The sequence below is a fragment of the Equus przewalskii genome, chromosome 4, assembly GCF_037783145.1.
Source record: "Equus przewalskii isolate Varuska chromosome 4, EquPr2, whole genome shotgun sequence".
In the NCBI taxonomy this organism is placed as follows: Eukaryota; Metazoa; Chordata; class Mammalia; order Perissodactyla; family Equidae; genus Equus; species Equus przewalskii.
The window spans coordinates 8,306,786-8,323,388 of NC_091834.1; the positions used below are offsets into that span (position 1 = coordinate 8,306,786).

General features: G+C 36.6%; 1 protein-coding gene across 4 annotated transcripts in view; it reads right to left on the reverse strand.

Moving 5' to 3' along the window:
- Positions 1–16,603, reverse strand: part of PNPLA8 (patatin like phospholipase domain containing 8) — a 55,119-nt gene that overhangs the window by 821 nt on the left and 37,695 nt on the right. The window contains exons 10-11 of one of the 4 annotated variants that reach the window (XM_070615419.1): positions 10,526–10,656; positions 9,226–10,248 (exon numbers count right to left, since the gene is read on the reverse strand). In XM_070615419.1, the coding sequence (XP_070471520.1) occupies positions 10,243–10,248; positions 10,526–10,656 (137 nt within the window). In that variant the 3' untranslated portion in view covers positions 9,226–10,242. Of the gene's footprint in view, positions 1–9,225; positions 10,249–10,525; positions 10,657–10,815; positions 11,852–16,603 lie in introns of those variants that run through there. The other 3 variants (XM_070615418.1, XM_070615416.1, XM_070615415.1) reach the window with 3 other exon arrangements.

The following is a 16,603-nucleotide window of genomic DNA, read 5'->3' on the forward strand; positions in this document are numbered from 1 at the left end:
TAAAGCATCTTTTTAGGTATAAATAAAACAAGTAAGGTCCACAGCCTCTAAGCTCATGCTTGTCGTTTTACTTTAAAATCAATTTCAGAAACAAGGGCATTAAAAATTGCTTAAAATTATTTGGAAGCGAATAATATGGAATGCAATTCACATGCCACAAGAGCATTTGTCTCCAAGATCTATAACATTATTTTCACATAAGCAAGAGTGAGCATTATTTACATCCTCAATTTATGTCAAATGGTTCCAAGATCCTTTCAAGGATTAGAGGGGAGGAGTGTTGCACAATTTAGATCTTTGATATTATTTGAGAAACACACACTTTGATTTTAGAACGATATATTTCAGCAAAACTATTAACTTAATGTACTTTCCTCAGTATTGTAACTTCCCAGAACACAAAAATAATAGCTATTTTTTTTCTTTTAAAGATTGGCTCCTGCACTAACATCTGCTGCCAATCTTTTTTTTCTTTCTTCTTCTTCTTCTCCCCAAAGGTCCCCAGTACATAGTTGTATATTCTGGTCATGCTGTACGGGAGGCTGCCTCAGCGTGGCCTGATGAGCGGTGCTATGTCCGCGCCCAGGATCCGAACCAGCGAAACCCCGGGCCGCTGAAGCAGAGTGCGTGAACTTAACCACTCGGCCACGGGGCCGGCCCCAGCTATTATTTCTTGAGCACCTGCTATATCCCAAGCACTGTGACCTACATTATTCTTGGTGCTCACAGCAACTCTGCACTTTTCAGGTGAGGAAACACTCAGGGAGGTTAAGAAACTTGGCCTCACTTTGAACTCAAATGCAAGTTTCGACAGAGACCTTCCTCTTAACACAAAACCTATCACCTCCCGTGGGCTACGATCCGGGACTTTAGAGAAACTAGATACAAAACTGGACCACACTGCACCGATCTCGTTCCATTTGTGTACTTCCAAAGTGCATAGGAGATCGCTCACTGTATTTTATCTTTCTAATATCCAGATCTTCATAGAATCTTTAGAGGACAAATTGCTTAACACGCGGAAACCTCGTTCGGAGTAAGGTTAATGATAAAAACAGGCATTTAACGAATGTCGTTTAGATGATGAAGTCTTCCCTCCAAATAAAAGCAAATCTTGCAGAAATAAAACTCTCGTGTGATACTGGGAAAGAATACAAATCACCACCGTGATCAAAAGCTATTGCATCCAGTTCACCTGCCCCCACCCTTATTTGGACAGTAGTGGGCAGAGTCCTGGGCTGGGAATCCACCGGCTCAAGCCATCACATTTAACAGGGTGGGGTCATATAAGCCTCTGGATTTTTCCCTGCTGTACTTCTCAGATACTCCTTGTGGGATAGCAATGCTGGCCTTACCAAACCCACACGACAGTTGTTAGAATAAAATGAAGTATCTTTGAAGGTGTTTTGGAAAGTATATAAATGCTGTCTGCAACAATAAGTGTTGCACACAAAACTATTACTATAGTTATTGTTCGTTAAAGGGACAGAGTCCTCCACTCATTAATTTACTAAAATAAGGTATATCTTTAAAGATCTAGGCAACAGAATAGCCCAAAACTAAGACTCAATCTGACAAAATGAGGAAGACTCCAAGACAGGGGCAGTGATGGGGAACAGGAATATAACTGTAGAATGAGCAGATACTGGTCAGAAAGAGGTAGAAAAAGGTTCACAGTTCAAACAAAAGCAGCCTTTCTTCTATGCCCTGAAGGGTTGTATTTGAGTTCCTGTTAAGACATGAGACAAGCAAACGGTATGAACAATGTTTACCTCAGGTGCTGCGTGGGAGGAAATGACAGGCTTTGTAACCTGCGCACTTGTTACTGTCTGGCAAGGGTCCCGCTCACGTTGTGGAAAATGACCCCAGCCGTGATGCTCCTACCAGCACAGAGAAGCGGCCCCGTGTCGGGATGTTAAAAGGAAACTGTTTCAGCAAGTACTTTTTAAAGCATTTTCATTTTCCTCATCCCCCAATAATGGTGTAAGGCAGATCATTCAATTAAGCCTAACTTAAGGGACGTATTTATTAAGAGCCTATAACGTATCTAGCAGGGTGCTAGAAGCTGTGAGATAGTCCTTAGAAGCACAAGACAAGCTGAGTTGGGAATGCATGATATAATCAGATAAAAATAAAGCAAGCTACATTACATCAATTATCTGTCGCCCAATGAGAAGTTTCCTTTTTCCTCTCTTCATAATGCACATACAACAGTTTTATCTACATATTTTAAAATTGTAATCATGACTTTTGCAGATGCTTTCAAGTGACTGCAGCGCATATAAGATATCTTTTTTTTTAAGTACCTCTCTGGGTTGTGAAAATTACTCTTAAGAGAGGTGGAGTTGAGCTCTTATCCTTTGAGCTGATGATTAAGCTTATGAGGACCGGACGGAGAACTTTTCCACACATTATTGCAGACACATAGGACTCTGTCTGAAGATCAGGACATAGCCACCGACCCACGCTCAAAAAATGACAACGGCATAAGCCTATGTCACAAAATTCTATACCATCTAAACTTCGTCAAAACCTTTGAAGCATGTATTCCCTGTGGTACTCTATGTGTATATATAAACAAACCTTTGCATTGTAGATTAATCAGACAGGGTGGAAAGTTCCGACACTTCTACAGTTTTTGAGTGTCAGCATTGGGCACTTTTCACATAATTGGACAAAGGAAATGGGTGCCTAAGGGCATGTTTCGATGTGTATGGATTAATTGTATCCTGATTCCACACATGTTCATGCAAAATTAGCAGAATAACAGCACCTGTGATTTACAAGAATGTGGCTTTAATGATTGAGATGCAGAAAAAAATCTTTCTTAAATGGCTCTTAATTCTACTAGTATTATAAAAAACTTGTGTTTTTAAGCCCAAATCTGAAAGGCAGAGAGAGGTGTAAGTTACACTGGTTTTAAGTTTTTCATTTTGAGAGACTTTGGTTAACAGTTCCTTAGACTGTGATCACAAAAACGAAAGCACAACGACTGCTTCTTCCCCTAGAATATCTGTCTTTAAAAATGTGGCCAAATTGTACAAAACATAAAGAAAGACACTTTCTTTTATAAGATCCCTTATAGTGAATTTCCGGGACTGTGCATCTGGGCACAGAACATTTGGTGACTTTTGTGTTTTCCTTTTTACTATCCTGTTCTGCTTGGTCAAGGCATGGACTAGTTCTAAATTGCATTCACAGTGCTTTTTAAATTATTTTGATAGGTAATTTAGTTAAAATGCTACATTAAATACTACTTTGGAACAAGGTGTGTTGGGAATACAATGTAATATAATTAAGATATGATGACATAGCTTTCCTTTTTCTCAGATAATTGGATGGATTTAGCATGGCTGTTGGCCACTGTCCGTTGCCCACATTGTCAGCAGTAGTGCATTCTACGAGAAGGAGTGCCACCAAGTAGTAGTTGTTAACTTACTATTTTATTCTTCTATATTATGGGCACATTTATCTTGGTTCAATCCTTGAAAATTGCCTAAGGAATACAAATCAGGCATTTAAATGTAATGTAGACTAGTTTAGAATAAAACATGCGAAAGGATATTAGAGTATGTGTCATTTTAGATAGATAATTTAAGAAAGACTGCTATAGACTCATGATCATACTATGATCTATAATTTCCCCTTGATAATGAGAAGGCATTTTGGTTCTCTTTGGGGAAGGATAGAGCCCAAACTTAACAGCAGTCAAGAAATATAAGACTCTTCTCACCATCATCACCATCTCAGTGCTAGTGAAAAGTAGGGATCATGATAGTACCTACCTCATAGGTTGCTGTGAAGGTGAAATGGCAATAAATGTTAGCTACAAGTATTACTGGAACTCTCAGTCATTTTGGACCTGTAACCTGTTCATATTCAATCAGATGGAAATCTTTAAAATACATCTCACAATATATGTTGTCTAGAGGCAAGGAATAGGTCCTTATTAAGTTCAAGATTTTTATCATGAAGGTAAATCAACATTATAGTCAATATTTTATTTTTTACAAACTAATTATCCAAATTAATAATACATATCTGTGGAGTGTGATGAACTTCAAGCCACTTGCACCGGCTGAATAAACGTTTTAATGAACAAAGCAATCAGTGTGACTTCTGAGACAGAGACATTTACCAAACCCTTGGACCAGCACATGCAAACAGTTTAGTTCAGGGACATCTGTAGTCTATGAATCTATTTTGGATGGTGGATAGCTCTTGCCAGGAACAGAACGAACTGTTTTTGAATGTGCTCTCCCTCCTTCCTACTTCCTAGTCATGAAAGAGTAACTGCCATAGATTTGGTCCAAAAAAGCGAGATTAAGTGAAGAGTTCAGTTGTATTTCAACTTGGCAAAAAAAAAAGGAAGAACAAGGAGCAATGGATGCAAAAAGAATTCCTGTTGGGATGGAATCAAAATGGAATTTTACAAATGGCTTATGCACTCTAAATCTGGTCAAAGTATATCCTCCATTTCTTGTGAAAGAAATTCATTATTTGCATTCTGTGGATAAGCAGCTTATGGTTTCTGAAAGGGAGGAATGTTAGTGTTTTGGGTGGGAGAGTTTTCTATTATGAGGGGCTGTCCTGTGCCCCTATCACATTTACCGTCTCTGACTCCTGGTGTACTAAAGGGCGGTTGTTCCCCCAGACAATCTCCCCTCACTACCCCAGATTTTCAGACTCTTTCAGGGAAACGAGTAATACCACCCCTAGCAGAGAACCACTGTGGAGACAAGAACATGAGTATTCACACGGTTTGATGTTGGAATTACACTTCTTCACTGACTACACCCAAGAGTTTACAGATTCAGTTTAGTAAATTGGATCTGAAGCCACTATGCAACATTCAGGCAAGGACATTCTAGGAAAGAGGGATGGAAAGAGTCCTGGTTAAGAAAGCGGATTCCTCTTAGCTCTACAACTCCCCAGCTGTGATATCTTGGGCAACGTTTTTCTTTCTAAGAAAGGGACACTGACGACATTCACCTTAGAGGCTTACCGTGAGGACTAAGGGGCTAACTCCTGTAACCTGCTTAGCTCAGGTCCCAGTACTCAGCGAGCACTCAGATGTGCCGGCTGTTAGGCATAATGGTAGCCAAGTGAGAGTTTATGCATGTAATGTCTGTCATTCACAGGGATCAAGAATCTGTCAAGATAATGTACAGTGGAAGAAACAAAGGTAAGTTAAGGCAGCCCCACAAATAACTAAAATATGGGACAGATGGCAATTTCAACTACTAGAAACATGTTATTTGTTGTCCTGTTAACTGGTAAGGGAAAAATAAGAAAGTCTATGTTTTCATAAATTCGCAAAGCCTGAGATGAGCTTTCTTGTTTCTTATTTTGTGCCATATTTTAAATTCATCACTGACTCTTGTTTTAAATATACACAATACAGGAACTTCTACACTTGACAGTTCAAAATTGCTCAGTCTATGTCAAAATGTTTTGTTTCATTAAGCATGTATTCAGCACAGGAATCCACAATGAAGAAATATGAAAACAAGGAAAGCATGTTAATTCCTGAATTCTTAAGCTAGCAAAGGTATTGAACACCTAATACGCTGTTCTTCTCTGAAACAGTGTAATTCATATTTTTACTGATTGAGACTAAACTGTAATCCAATTCAATATATTTAATCAGGAGTAAATTCAAAACATTTTAGGTATGGATAACCTAAGATAAAATGCTAACATGTAACTTTAAGTAACTCCCCACTTACCGAGTGCCCGCAACAATAAAATACCATCTAATCCAGATTCCAGGATCTGACTTCTTTTAAATGAGTATTTCTAGAGATTTAAATATCTTTATGCCAAAAAACACAGTAATGTAAATGTGACATTTAATATACATATTATTGCACAATTAGAATTGAATCCTTTAAAACAGGTGTCCACTGCCTAAAGATAAAAATAACCCAGAACTATCACAGTCATGCATTACCAGTAAGATCATTATGATTAATACTGCAACTATTTTTCACAATTCGTAGTACCCTGTCCATACTTCATGGATTAGGTCATTGTGACATTACTAGCTTGATAATTCACAAGCTGGAAAATCACGCTATCACCAGGGCTGCAATCATATGTATGCATTTCTACATACTGGTAACAATCAAAGAAATTAACAATTCCATTCACAATTGCATCAAAATGAATAAAACACTTAAATTTCATAAATGGAGCATGAGATTTGCACACTGAAAACTACAAAACATTGCTGAGAAAGTTTTAAGATTTTATTTTTGTCCTTTTTCTCCCCAAAGCCCCCCGGTACAGAGTTGTATATTCTTAGTTGTGGGTTCTTCTAGTTGTGGAAATTTTTAAATATCTAAATAAATGGACAGAATCCATGTTCGCGGCATACTTCAAAGGACAGACGCCACTGAAGGACTTAACACCATAAATACGTCAGCTCTCTCAACGTTATCAGTACATTCAACGCAATCTCTATCAGAATTCCAGCAAGCTTTCTTTGTGTGAGTGGAAAATGACAAACTGATGCTAAATTTACAAAGAAATGCAAAGAAACCAGAAGATCCAAAATAATTTTGAAAAGAATTGGAAGAATTATACTGTCTGATTTCAAAACTTATTATAAGGCCTTAGTAACCAGGCCAGTGTGATAATGGCACGGGATTAACATACAGATCAATGGAAAAGAGACTCCAGAAACGGACTCACAAATACAAAGACAACAGATTTCTGATAAAAGCACAACAGCAGTTCAGTGGTGAGAGAATCTTTCTTTTAACAAATGATGCTGAGACAACTGGATATCCCTATGCAAAAAAAAAGTTTTGACCCTCATTCACACCAGACACAAAATTAACTCAAAAGAACTGATAAAATGACCCTCATCAAAATTAAAAACTCATATGCTTGCTTTAAAAGATAGCATTGAGAAAATGAAGACAAGTCACAGACTGGGAGAATATAGTTGAAAATCATGTATCTCGCAGAACACTTGTATCCAGAATATATAAAAGAATTCTTACAACTCAAAAATGAGAAGACAAACTAATTTAAAAATGGGCAAAAGCTATGAATGGACATTTCACCAAAGAAAATATACAAATAGCTAATAAGCACCTAAAAAGATGGTTGCTCAACATCAATAGTCATTAGGGGACTGCAAATTAAAACCACAATGAAATACCATTACATATGACTATAATCAAAAAGACAATTCCAGGGCTGGTGAAGATGTGGAGGAGCGGGAACTCTCATACACTGCCGATGGGAACGTAAAATGGTACAGACACTTTGGAAAACCGGTTGTTTCTTGAAAAGTTAAACACTTACCACACAACTACAGCAATTCCACTTCCAGATATCTATTCGAGAGAAATGAAACGTTATGTCCTCACAAAGGCTTCTACATGAATTTCATAGCGGCATTATTCATCACAGGTAAATAGTGACAACAGTTCAAATGACCATCAACTTGTGAATGGATAAACAAAATGTGGTATATCCGTAAAATGGAATACTGATCAGCAATAAGAAGTCAATAACTGATAGATGCCACAACTTGGATGAATCTCAAAAATATGCTAAGTGAAAAGAGCCAGATGCAAAAGATTACACATGGTATGATCCCATTGACGTGAAATATTCAGAAATGGTCAATCTGTACAGACAGAAAGCAGACCAGTGGTTGTCGGGGGCTGGGGACAGAAGCAGGGAGTAACTACAAACAAGCATGGCGGGAACTTTCAGGGATGATGGAATTGCTTTAAAGCTGGATTATGGTGATGATTGCACAACTCTATAACTACGAACAATTACAAATTGTACAGCTACAATGAACAACAATTTGCTATGAAAATTATACTTCGATAAAAAAGAAAATTATACTTCAATAAAAAAGGAAAAAAATCCTCCACATGAAAGTAGGAATTGATGATCAAATGTGGGTGAAGGGTGAAGTCAGTCCTAGAATAAAGATGGCAGTCAATAAACGTTTGTACAATCAATAATGAACTTGTGAACCTGGCCAATTGGGAGAAATAAAAGGAAAAGTTAAAGATGTTTATAATTGTCTTCTTTATTTCACTATTATTTAACTTTCTATAGCCTTGCGTTCCTTAGCTGGATAACAGGAGTAACAGTACCTCCTTCACAAGGATATAACAAGACCTAATGCGATAACGGACACAGCTTTCAGTATAGTGCTTGACATATAACACTAGGGACTAGCTATTAACATTGTAAAAATATTCAGGTTTCCTCTATAGATGAGGAAATACTTAATAAAACACATTTATGTTTCTCTACTTTCATAGCTATGAAATTTTCCTTAATGTAGAAATGCAACCAGAATTTCATCAACTTTACTCAAAGTTAGTTGTAACAAAACAACTGACAGTGAATAAATTTTGGTTTTTCAATTAGACTTTTCAAAATGTAGCCATTTTCAAGGCACACATTATCATATTTAAAAAAATCAAAATGATTAACGAATGAGATATATCCATCAGTACAAATGAAAACTAGCTGATTTAAATACATAAGCTTATCAGTAAGTACATACTGTTTGCTAAGGCATCAGCTGAATCTTATCTTATAGAATAAGTGGCGTGAATGAATAAGAAATACCCTAATTTCTTCTGAAACTGACAAACATTTCTTTTATCTGATCCTTTTTTTATTTTTATAAACTATTAAAGAATTATAGGGTTGGAAAGAACCTAATGGGCCATTATCTATCTTTCAAATTTTTTTCTATAAAGACCTCATCCTACTTTAAAAACAGTCCAGTGGAGAATCCATAACCTACTTGGTAGCGAGCGCTCATCTTTCGGAAGTGTTCTTTACTTCTGCTCTTTCCTGAAAAGAAGTCCACCCTGCTTCTGGACAACGGAAAGCACTGGCTTTATCATAAAATGAGGGTTCTCTCAGGTGAGTTACACACTTCTTCGGATAACCAGGTTCAAGGACAAATGTGGACAAGAATGATTGAAAACTGGTGCACACACAACCGGGGGTACTTTTTGTAGGAGAGTGAAAAGAGCTAAAGAGACAGGGACAGGGACATGAGGACACACTGAGGTGCCACGCTACGGAGCTTAAGAAAGAAGCTATGGCCAGAGTATGCTTGTATATTGTACCGTTCAACAGGGGAATCATCAGCCAAGAAAAACAAGGGGCAGAGAGCTACACGAGCTACATGATGCTAGGACAACAGTGAACTTATAAGGTGCAAATATGTAAATTGCATTAAATATTACTTTATTGTGCTTGAAATTTGATTTATTACAAAGAATATCAAGAAATATTAATTTCCAATTATTTGGATTTTTCTTACAAGTTGTTTTAGTAGTTCCAGATGAATATGTAGTATTTGTGATCTGAAAGGACTGCTTGACAAAATCTTTAGAAATCACTGGTATATAAACCGAAGTTACCCCAACAAAAACAAGTCAGAGATCACTGGTAGGCTCATATTTACTTACACTGTAACTCAAAACTGTACTTTGGATGTTACAAATCTGTTTCTAGTCACATTACTAGCACTGACACCTGCGAAATATTCAAAAATGTGATGAATTACGTCTAGAGCAGGGCAGGTTAGGTAAAATTTTGAGCTTCCAACTTCAGAGGTCCTAGCTACTTCAGAAACTGGCAGCACTCTAATAAGTGAAGAGGGGAGGCAGCTGTCAGTAGCTGCTGGGGGGTGTCAAAGGGAGCCCCTCCATCCTATTTCCAAAACAAAGTTGTAAGGTTCCCCACTGTCCCCTGAGACTGCATGCTGACTTTCTGTGACTTCCTTCCCTCTTGGAAGACTCCTTTGAAGTCCACTTTCTTCGGGATAAAATGTGGTGTGGGAGGGGAAGAAGTGCACAGTGTAATTATAACCCAGGCTGGGCCCTCTCCACCCGCCGGGGGAAATCCCATCCCGCCCGTATGCCTCTAGGGACAACTCGATCTGAGCTACGTTTCTAATAAAGAAGAATATCTGTAGCAAGAACAGAGCTGAAATATTGCCAGCATACCATTCATTACAGAAATAAGAACTCTGAGACACCTAAGAAGGCCAGAGCATCAAAACTATTTTTATTCTCTATATTTTTAATCTAATTGCTGAGTTGGAGAATTTATTGCATTTTACTTCTAAAATAGACTGTTCTTCCGCTTTGCTTCTTTGAAAAGTTGGTATCTTCCCATATAAGACTGAAAATCCATTTTCACATCTGTTCTTATCTTTTGTTTGTACATCTGCAGAATTTACTTCTTGGGTTGCCATAAAAGAAGAGTAAATAAAATTTTAGAGCTAGCTTTCCTCATGTTACAAATGAAATACGTGAAGCCCAGAAAGGCTGGCCCCCCTCCTCCAGGTCACAGAGAGAAGGACTTCACATCATCAGATCCTGGATTAGCATCCAGACCTTCAGCTCCCCCCAGCACATACCTCACTGCCTATACGAATCAATGTTGCAAAGAATCAATACGACAATCTAGGTAACAGGGTTTAGCTTTAGTTTGTATGCACAAAGCAAAGGGTACTTACCTTTTTTTCACTTTTCTTGACAAATCTAAACATGATGTAAGGATTTACATGGCAGATAGACAGATAACACAACAAAGATGAATTTGGTTGGCGTACACAATGATGTGGGTTGGTGCGCATGTTATTAGCCTCTGCAAAATCCAGACAGTTAAAGGAGTTAATAAGGTAAAACAAGCCTAGCATTTTTTTAAGCATACTGTTGACAGGTATGTTCAAATTCTACAAACAGATGGAGAGCTACATTGTTAACAGTAAATAATTGAAAAATGACATTAGCCTTTTAACAATGGTTTGTTTCAATAGTTTATTTTTGTTGGTGATAGGGATATTTTCTCAGTAAATTCAAATAATTTTATAACAGTGGATGATAAGCTGGAGCTAGAAAAGTTAACATACAGCATTATCTTGAAATTTCAGGGGGAAAGAGTGGTTGACTGGGACTTCACTTATCTTTTTGAATCAAAGTTGAAACAAATATTTTGAATAGAAAACTGAATCTGGTCTTTCATATTTCAAATGTAAAAGTCCTCTGATAGAGAAAATTCCATTTTTGTGCATCTGTTTAGATGATATTACAGTAAAAGGCAACATTTGGATTGTAGAATGTAGCTAGTGAAAACATAAGTAATGTAAATTAAGAAGAAATTAGCTTTTCCACATGAAAGAAAATCAATGATCAAATAAAATCAACATGATTATGGTGACTAACACAAAAATACCAAGAATAATATAGTTTTCAGTTCTTGTTTGGCACATATATTAATAAATTTTCAAACATCTAACAATATAACACCAACATCTACTAAAACCAACTAGCACAACAAGATTCCTAAAACTTAATTATTAACATCATAAAAATCTAATTTCCATTTGGATTCTGTAACCAAGCACACCCTCTGTGCTGTGCAAGCTGGTTCAAGCACTGTCTTTCTCAGGACTCCCCAGAATTCAGTAAGTATTTCAAAGTTGACTCATGCTGAACCCCATAATTCCTTATCCAATTCGGTGGATCTCCTGAACAGGCCTTCACTCATGAGAAAATATGCAATCATCACAATTTTGAAAAGAATGGAAGGCCTTCATACATGTCAGTTTTTAGTTTTATCCAGTCATTAATTTTCTGCAGAGTTGTTTTTTCTTGACTTAATATTTTTGCAAGTTTTTTCATCTTTTCTTCATTTCTTTCTATGTACTTCAACCCTTCCAACTGCAGCTGATCCAGCTTTTCATTTCGACTTTCATCGAGAGGTATGTTTTCACACATTACAGGATTGAATCTAAAATAGGTGTCAGGAGGTAACAGACCGTCAAGCATTATATGGACTTCTGTTAAAACAAATAAACAGGGGATAGGGTGGATAAGAAAACTGAGTTGATCTGCAATGATCTAAATTTATCTTTATTTAAAATTATCCTCTTTTAGGGCAAATTACAAAGCTGTTCTTATTTCATCACTCCACCTAATTAACAATAGGAGTAAAGAACCCATAATAATGAAAATAACTACAAAGAGAAATTAATCTCCCAAAATACTTCACATAATTCTGCTAAATTAGGATACTTGCTCCAGTCCTCTCTTCTCTCTGGTTTTGGTCACACTGTTAGCCACAGCTGAAATGCCTTTCCAACTTTCCTTTTTTTGTTTTTAATTTTTTGGGATCATCTTCACTGAGGCGTAGTTTTCATACAGTAAAATTCACTGGTTTTAAGTGTAGAATTTGACAAGTGTTGACAAATGCATACACTGTGTAGCCAGCACGACAATCACAACAGAATATTTCCATCACCCCAAAAGGTTCCTTCAGGCCTCTAAAGTTGCTGTCCCTTACCCTTTGCCTTTTCTAGCGGTCCATATACACAGAATCCTAAGTATATAGCTCGTAGCCATCTACCTTCTTTTACTTAGCAAAATGCTTTTGAAATTCATCCACGTTGTAGTTGTCTCTCTAGTTCCTTCCTTTTTATTGCTGAGTAGTATTCCATTGTATGGATATACCACAATTTGTTCTCTCCAGTTCTAGTTCTGGCTCTCTTCCATTTTTAGCTATTAGGAATACTCCCGCTATAAACATTTACACTAAGTCTTTTTGTGGATATGTGATTCCATTCCTCTTGGGTAAACACCTGGGAATGAAATTGCTGGGTCATATGGTAAAGTATATTTACCTTTTTAAGAACTGCATCGCTGTTTTTCAAATGGCTGCACCATTTTGCATTCCAACTATTAATATAACAGAGTTCCCACTGCTCCACATCTTTGTCAAAACTAGGTATTGTCAGTCTTAATTTTAGACATTCTAGAGGATGGTGTAGTGGTACCCCGTACTTTTAGTTTTCATTATTCTAACAAACTAATGATGTTGAGAAGTCTTTCATGTGCTTATTAGTCATCTGTAGATCTTCAATGAAGTGTGTATTCAAATTTTTTGTCCATTTTTTTGACTGAATTTGTTTTCTTCTTTAGATATTCTTTATATATATATATATAAAATGTAAGAATTCTCCCTATATTTTGGTTCTGATTATGTATTTGGTTCTGATGACAGATCAGATACATGTTTTATAAATATTTTATTTCAGTCTATAGCTTGTCTTTTCATTTTATTAAAAGTATCTTTTGAAGAGCAAAATTTATAATTTGATGAAATCTAATTTATCTTTCTTTTTTGGTTCATAATTTGTGTGTCTTATCTAAACAATCTTTACCTAACCCAAGGTCGTCAAGATCTTCTCTAGAGTATTCTAAAAGTTTTATAGTTTTAGCTCTTCTGTTTAGGTCTACAATCCATTTCAAGTAAATTTTTGTAAAAGGTACGAAGGATCAAGACTCATTTTTTTAAATATAGTTATCTAATTGTCCAAGTACTAGTTGTTGAAATGACTAGCCTTTCCTCATTGAGTTACCTTTGTCAAAAATCTTTTGAACTTAGATGTATGGATCAATTTCTGTACTCTCTATTACGTGCCACTGATCTGTGTGTGTCTATCTTTATGCAAATACCACAGTCCTCTGCTTACTGTAGTTTTATAGTCTTGAAATCAGAGGGCGTAAGTCCTCCAACTTCTTTTTCAAAATTGTTTTGGCTATTCTAGGTCTTTTGCATATCCATATGAATTTTATAGTCATCTTGTTAATTTCTACCCCAGAAAAAGCTGGTTTAGATTTTTATAGCAATTGCAAGGAGTCTATAGATCAATTTGTCATCTGCCACTTTAACAAAAATACTGAGATTTCAATTCATGAGCCTGGCATATGGATTTATTTGATTTATTTATTTAGGCCTTGTATATATTTCATTTCAATTTTCAATTGTTCATTGCCAGGACGCAGAAATACAATAGATTTGTATTGACTTTGTATTCTTCAACTTTGCTAGACTTATTAGTTCTAGTAGCTTTTTTATAGATTCCTTAAGATTGCCAACATAGACAACCATGCTGACTATAAATATTCTCCTCTTCATTTCTAATCTATATGCCTTTTATTTCCTTTTACTGCCTTACTACGCTGGACAGATCTCCAGTACAACATTGACTGGAAGTGATGGGAGAAATCTTACGCTGTTCCTGATCTTAGGTAGAAAGCATTCAATCTTTTCCCATTAAATATGATGCTGGCTCTGTTTTGTTTCTTTTTAGATGCCCTTCCTTAGGCTGAGGAAGTTGCCTTCTGTCCCTAATTTGCTGAGTGTTTATCATGAATGGATACTGAATTCTGTCACGTCTTTTTCTGTATATATTGAGATTATCTTAAATTTTTCCTTTTTTGGTCTGTTAATGAAGTGAATTACACTGATTTTTTTGAATATTAAACCTACCCCATATTTCTGGGATGTACCCTACTTGGTTATTCTGTATTCTCCTTTTTATAAACAGCTGAATTCAATTTATTAGCATATTTTAAGGATTTCTGCATGCATATGAATAGGGAATATTGATCGGTATTTTGATATTTTTACCTGGTTTTGGTGTCAGGGTAAAGCTGTCCTATAGAATGAGCTGGGAAGTAGTTACTCTTCTTCTATTTTTTACCCATTTGTGTAGAATTGCTGTTAATCATATCAACTGTATTTTCATTTCAGGTCTTGGATTTCTCACCTCTAGCAGTTTGATTTGGGTCCTTTTTATATTACCCTTCTCTCTCCTCATCATGTTCAAGTTTTCCTCTATTTCATTGAACATATGGAGTATACTTATAACAGCATTGTAATGTCCTTGTCTGCTAATTCTATCATCTGTTTCACGTCTAGGTCTGTTCTTATTGGGTTTTCTCCTGGGTAAGGGTGTCTTTTCTTGCTTCTTTGTATGCCTGGTAATTTTTTATTGGATGCCAAACACAGTGAATTTCACATTTTTGTGTGCTGGAGTTTGTTGCATTCCTTTAAATATTATTCAATTTTATTCTAACAATGGATGCTGTTAACTGGACTCAATTTGATCTTTTTGAGAAATGCTTTTAAGCTTTCTTAGGGTGGACCCATAGCTAATCGGGTGCCATTTCTGAGACAGTACCCTTCTGAGGACTCTTGCACATCCAATGTATTACAAGGTCTTTCTGATCTAGCTGATGGAAATCTCAGCTACTATGGGTCCCACGTGAGCTCTAAGGATTGTGCTGGTGCTTTCTGGCGTTTCTTTCCTCTGCTTTGGGTAGCTTCCTCACATGCATGCACAGATCAGTACTCAAGGAGATGGCTCTGCATATCTCTGGAGCACGCTCTCTCTGAAGCTGCCTTCTCTGTCGTATTTTGCCCACAAATGCTAGTTTCCTTGGCCTCCTTGAACTCCAAACTCTGTTTCCTGAACTCCAAGGGACTGTCCTGCTGTTTTGGGTTCTCCCCTCCCTGTACTATGGCCTAGAAACTCTTTTCAGGTAGCAGGCTGGGCAAATATAGTGATTACTTCATTTATTTTCCTTCTCTCAGGGTTCACTGACCTGTGCCACCTGTCACCTAATGTCTGAAAACCATTGTTTTGTCCAGTTTTCTAATGGTTTAAGTGAAAGGAAATATACGGCTCCTATTATTCTATCATGGCCAGAAATGGAAGTCTTCATCCTCTTTTAAAATGCCCAAACCCTACGGATCCTTTAAGACCTGTATCAAGTGTAATTTACTTCTTGTAAACTGTCTACAACAATCTAGCTTTCTCATTCTCCCTCTTAATTCATAGTCTTAATCATCTACAACTACCATTTATTTAGCAATTGATAATATATTAGATTGAACCAAATGAAATTGCTGTTTTTTATAGGTCAATAACCATGAACTATCAGCAATTACATGTGTTTCACTCTAATTCTTCACTAACTAGAGTATAAGTACATGGACGCAACACTTCATGCTTCTTGAAAATTTCAGATGAACCTATCACACAGTTTGCACAAGGTGTACATGTAAGTATTATGAGACTGGCTGATTAAAGCTACCCTTTTCTCAGCAGATTGCTTATGGTAAGAATATTTGATTGATTTGACAACAAAATTTCAGATAGTGAAAAATCCAGAATATTAGCTTTTCTTGGGTTATCATTTAATAGATAAAAGTCCTTACTGGGGAATTTAAGATCCTTACATAGCTAATAGACTCAGCCAATAACCTCATGATATGGAAAGAGTGAGAATGAGAAGCAAGTGGCTAAGTGGTAAAAATTCTTTTGAAAAATTTAATAAAAGATTTCATATAGGACTTAAAAATAAAATAGTAAAATATGGAGATCTAAACCTCAAGGCCAAAACTAGAAATTCAAAAGTACTCATTGACTGTTTACTGTGTGTTAGGCACTGAAGTCAACGCAGTCAACTGGATAAGTTCCTGCCTTACATTCTTGTGGGAGAGAGAGGTAGAGAATAAGGAATTAAACAAGCAAGTGCGTAATATATATCCATAATGAGATGAATGCTCTATGAGAAAAAAAAAGAAAGAAGCAGGATAAGGGGTTAGAGAGAGACGGTGAGGCGGTTGGAAAGTGGTCAGGAAAGGTTTCTGAGGAAGTGACATCTGAGCAGAGACCTGAATGAAATAAAGTAGCGAATCAAGCATACACCTCAGGGGTGGCCTCAAGGAGAGAGAATACAGC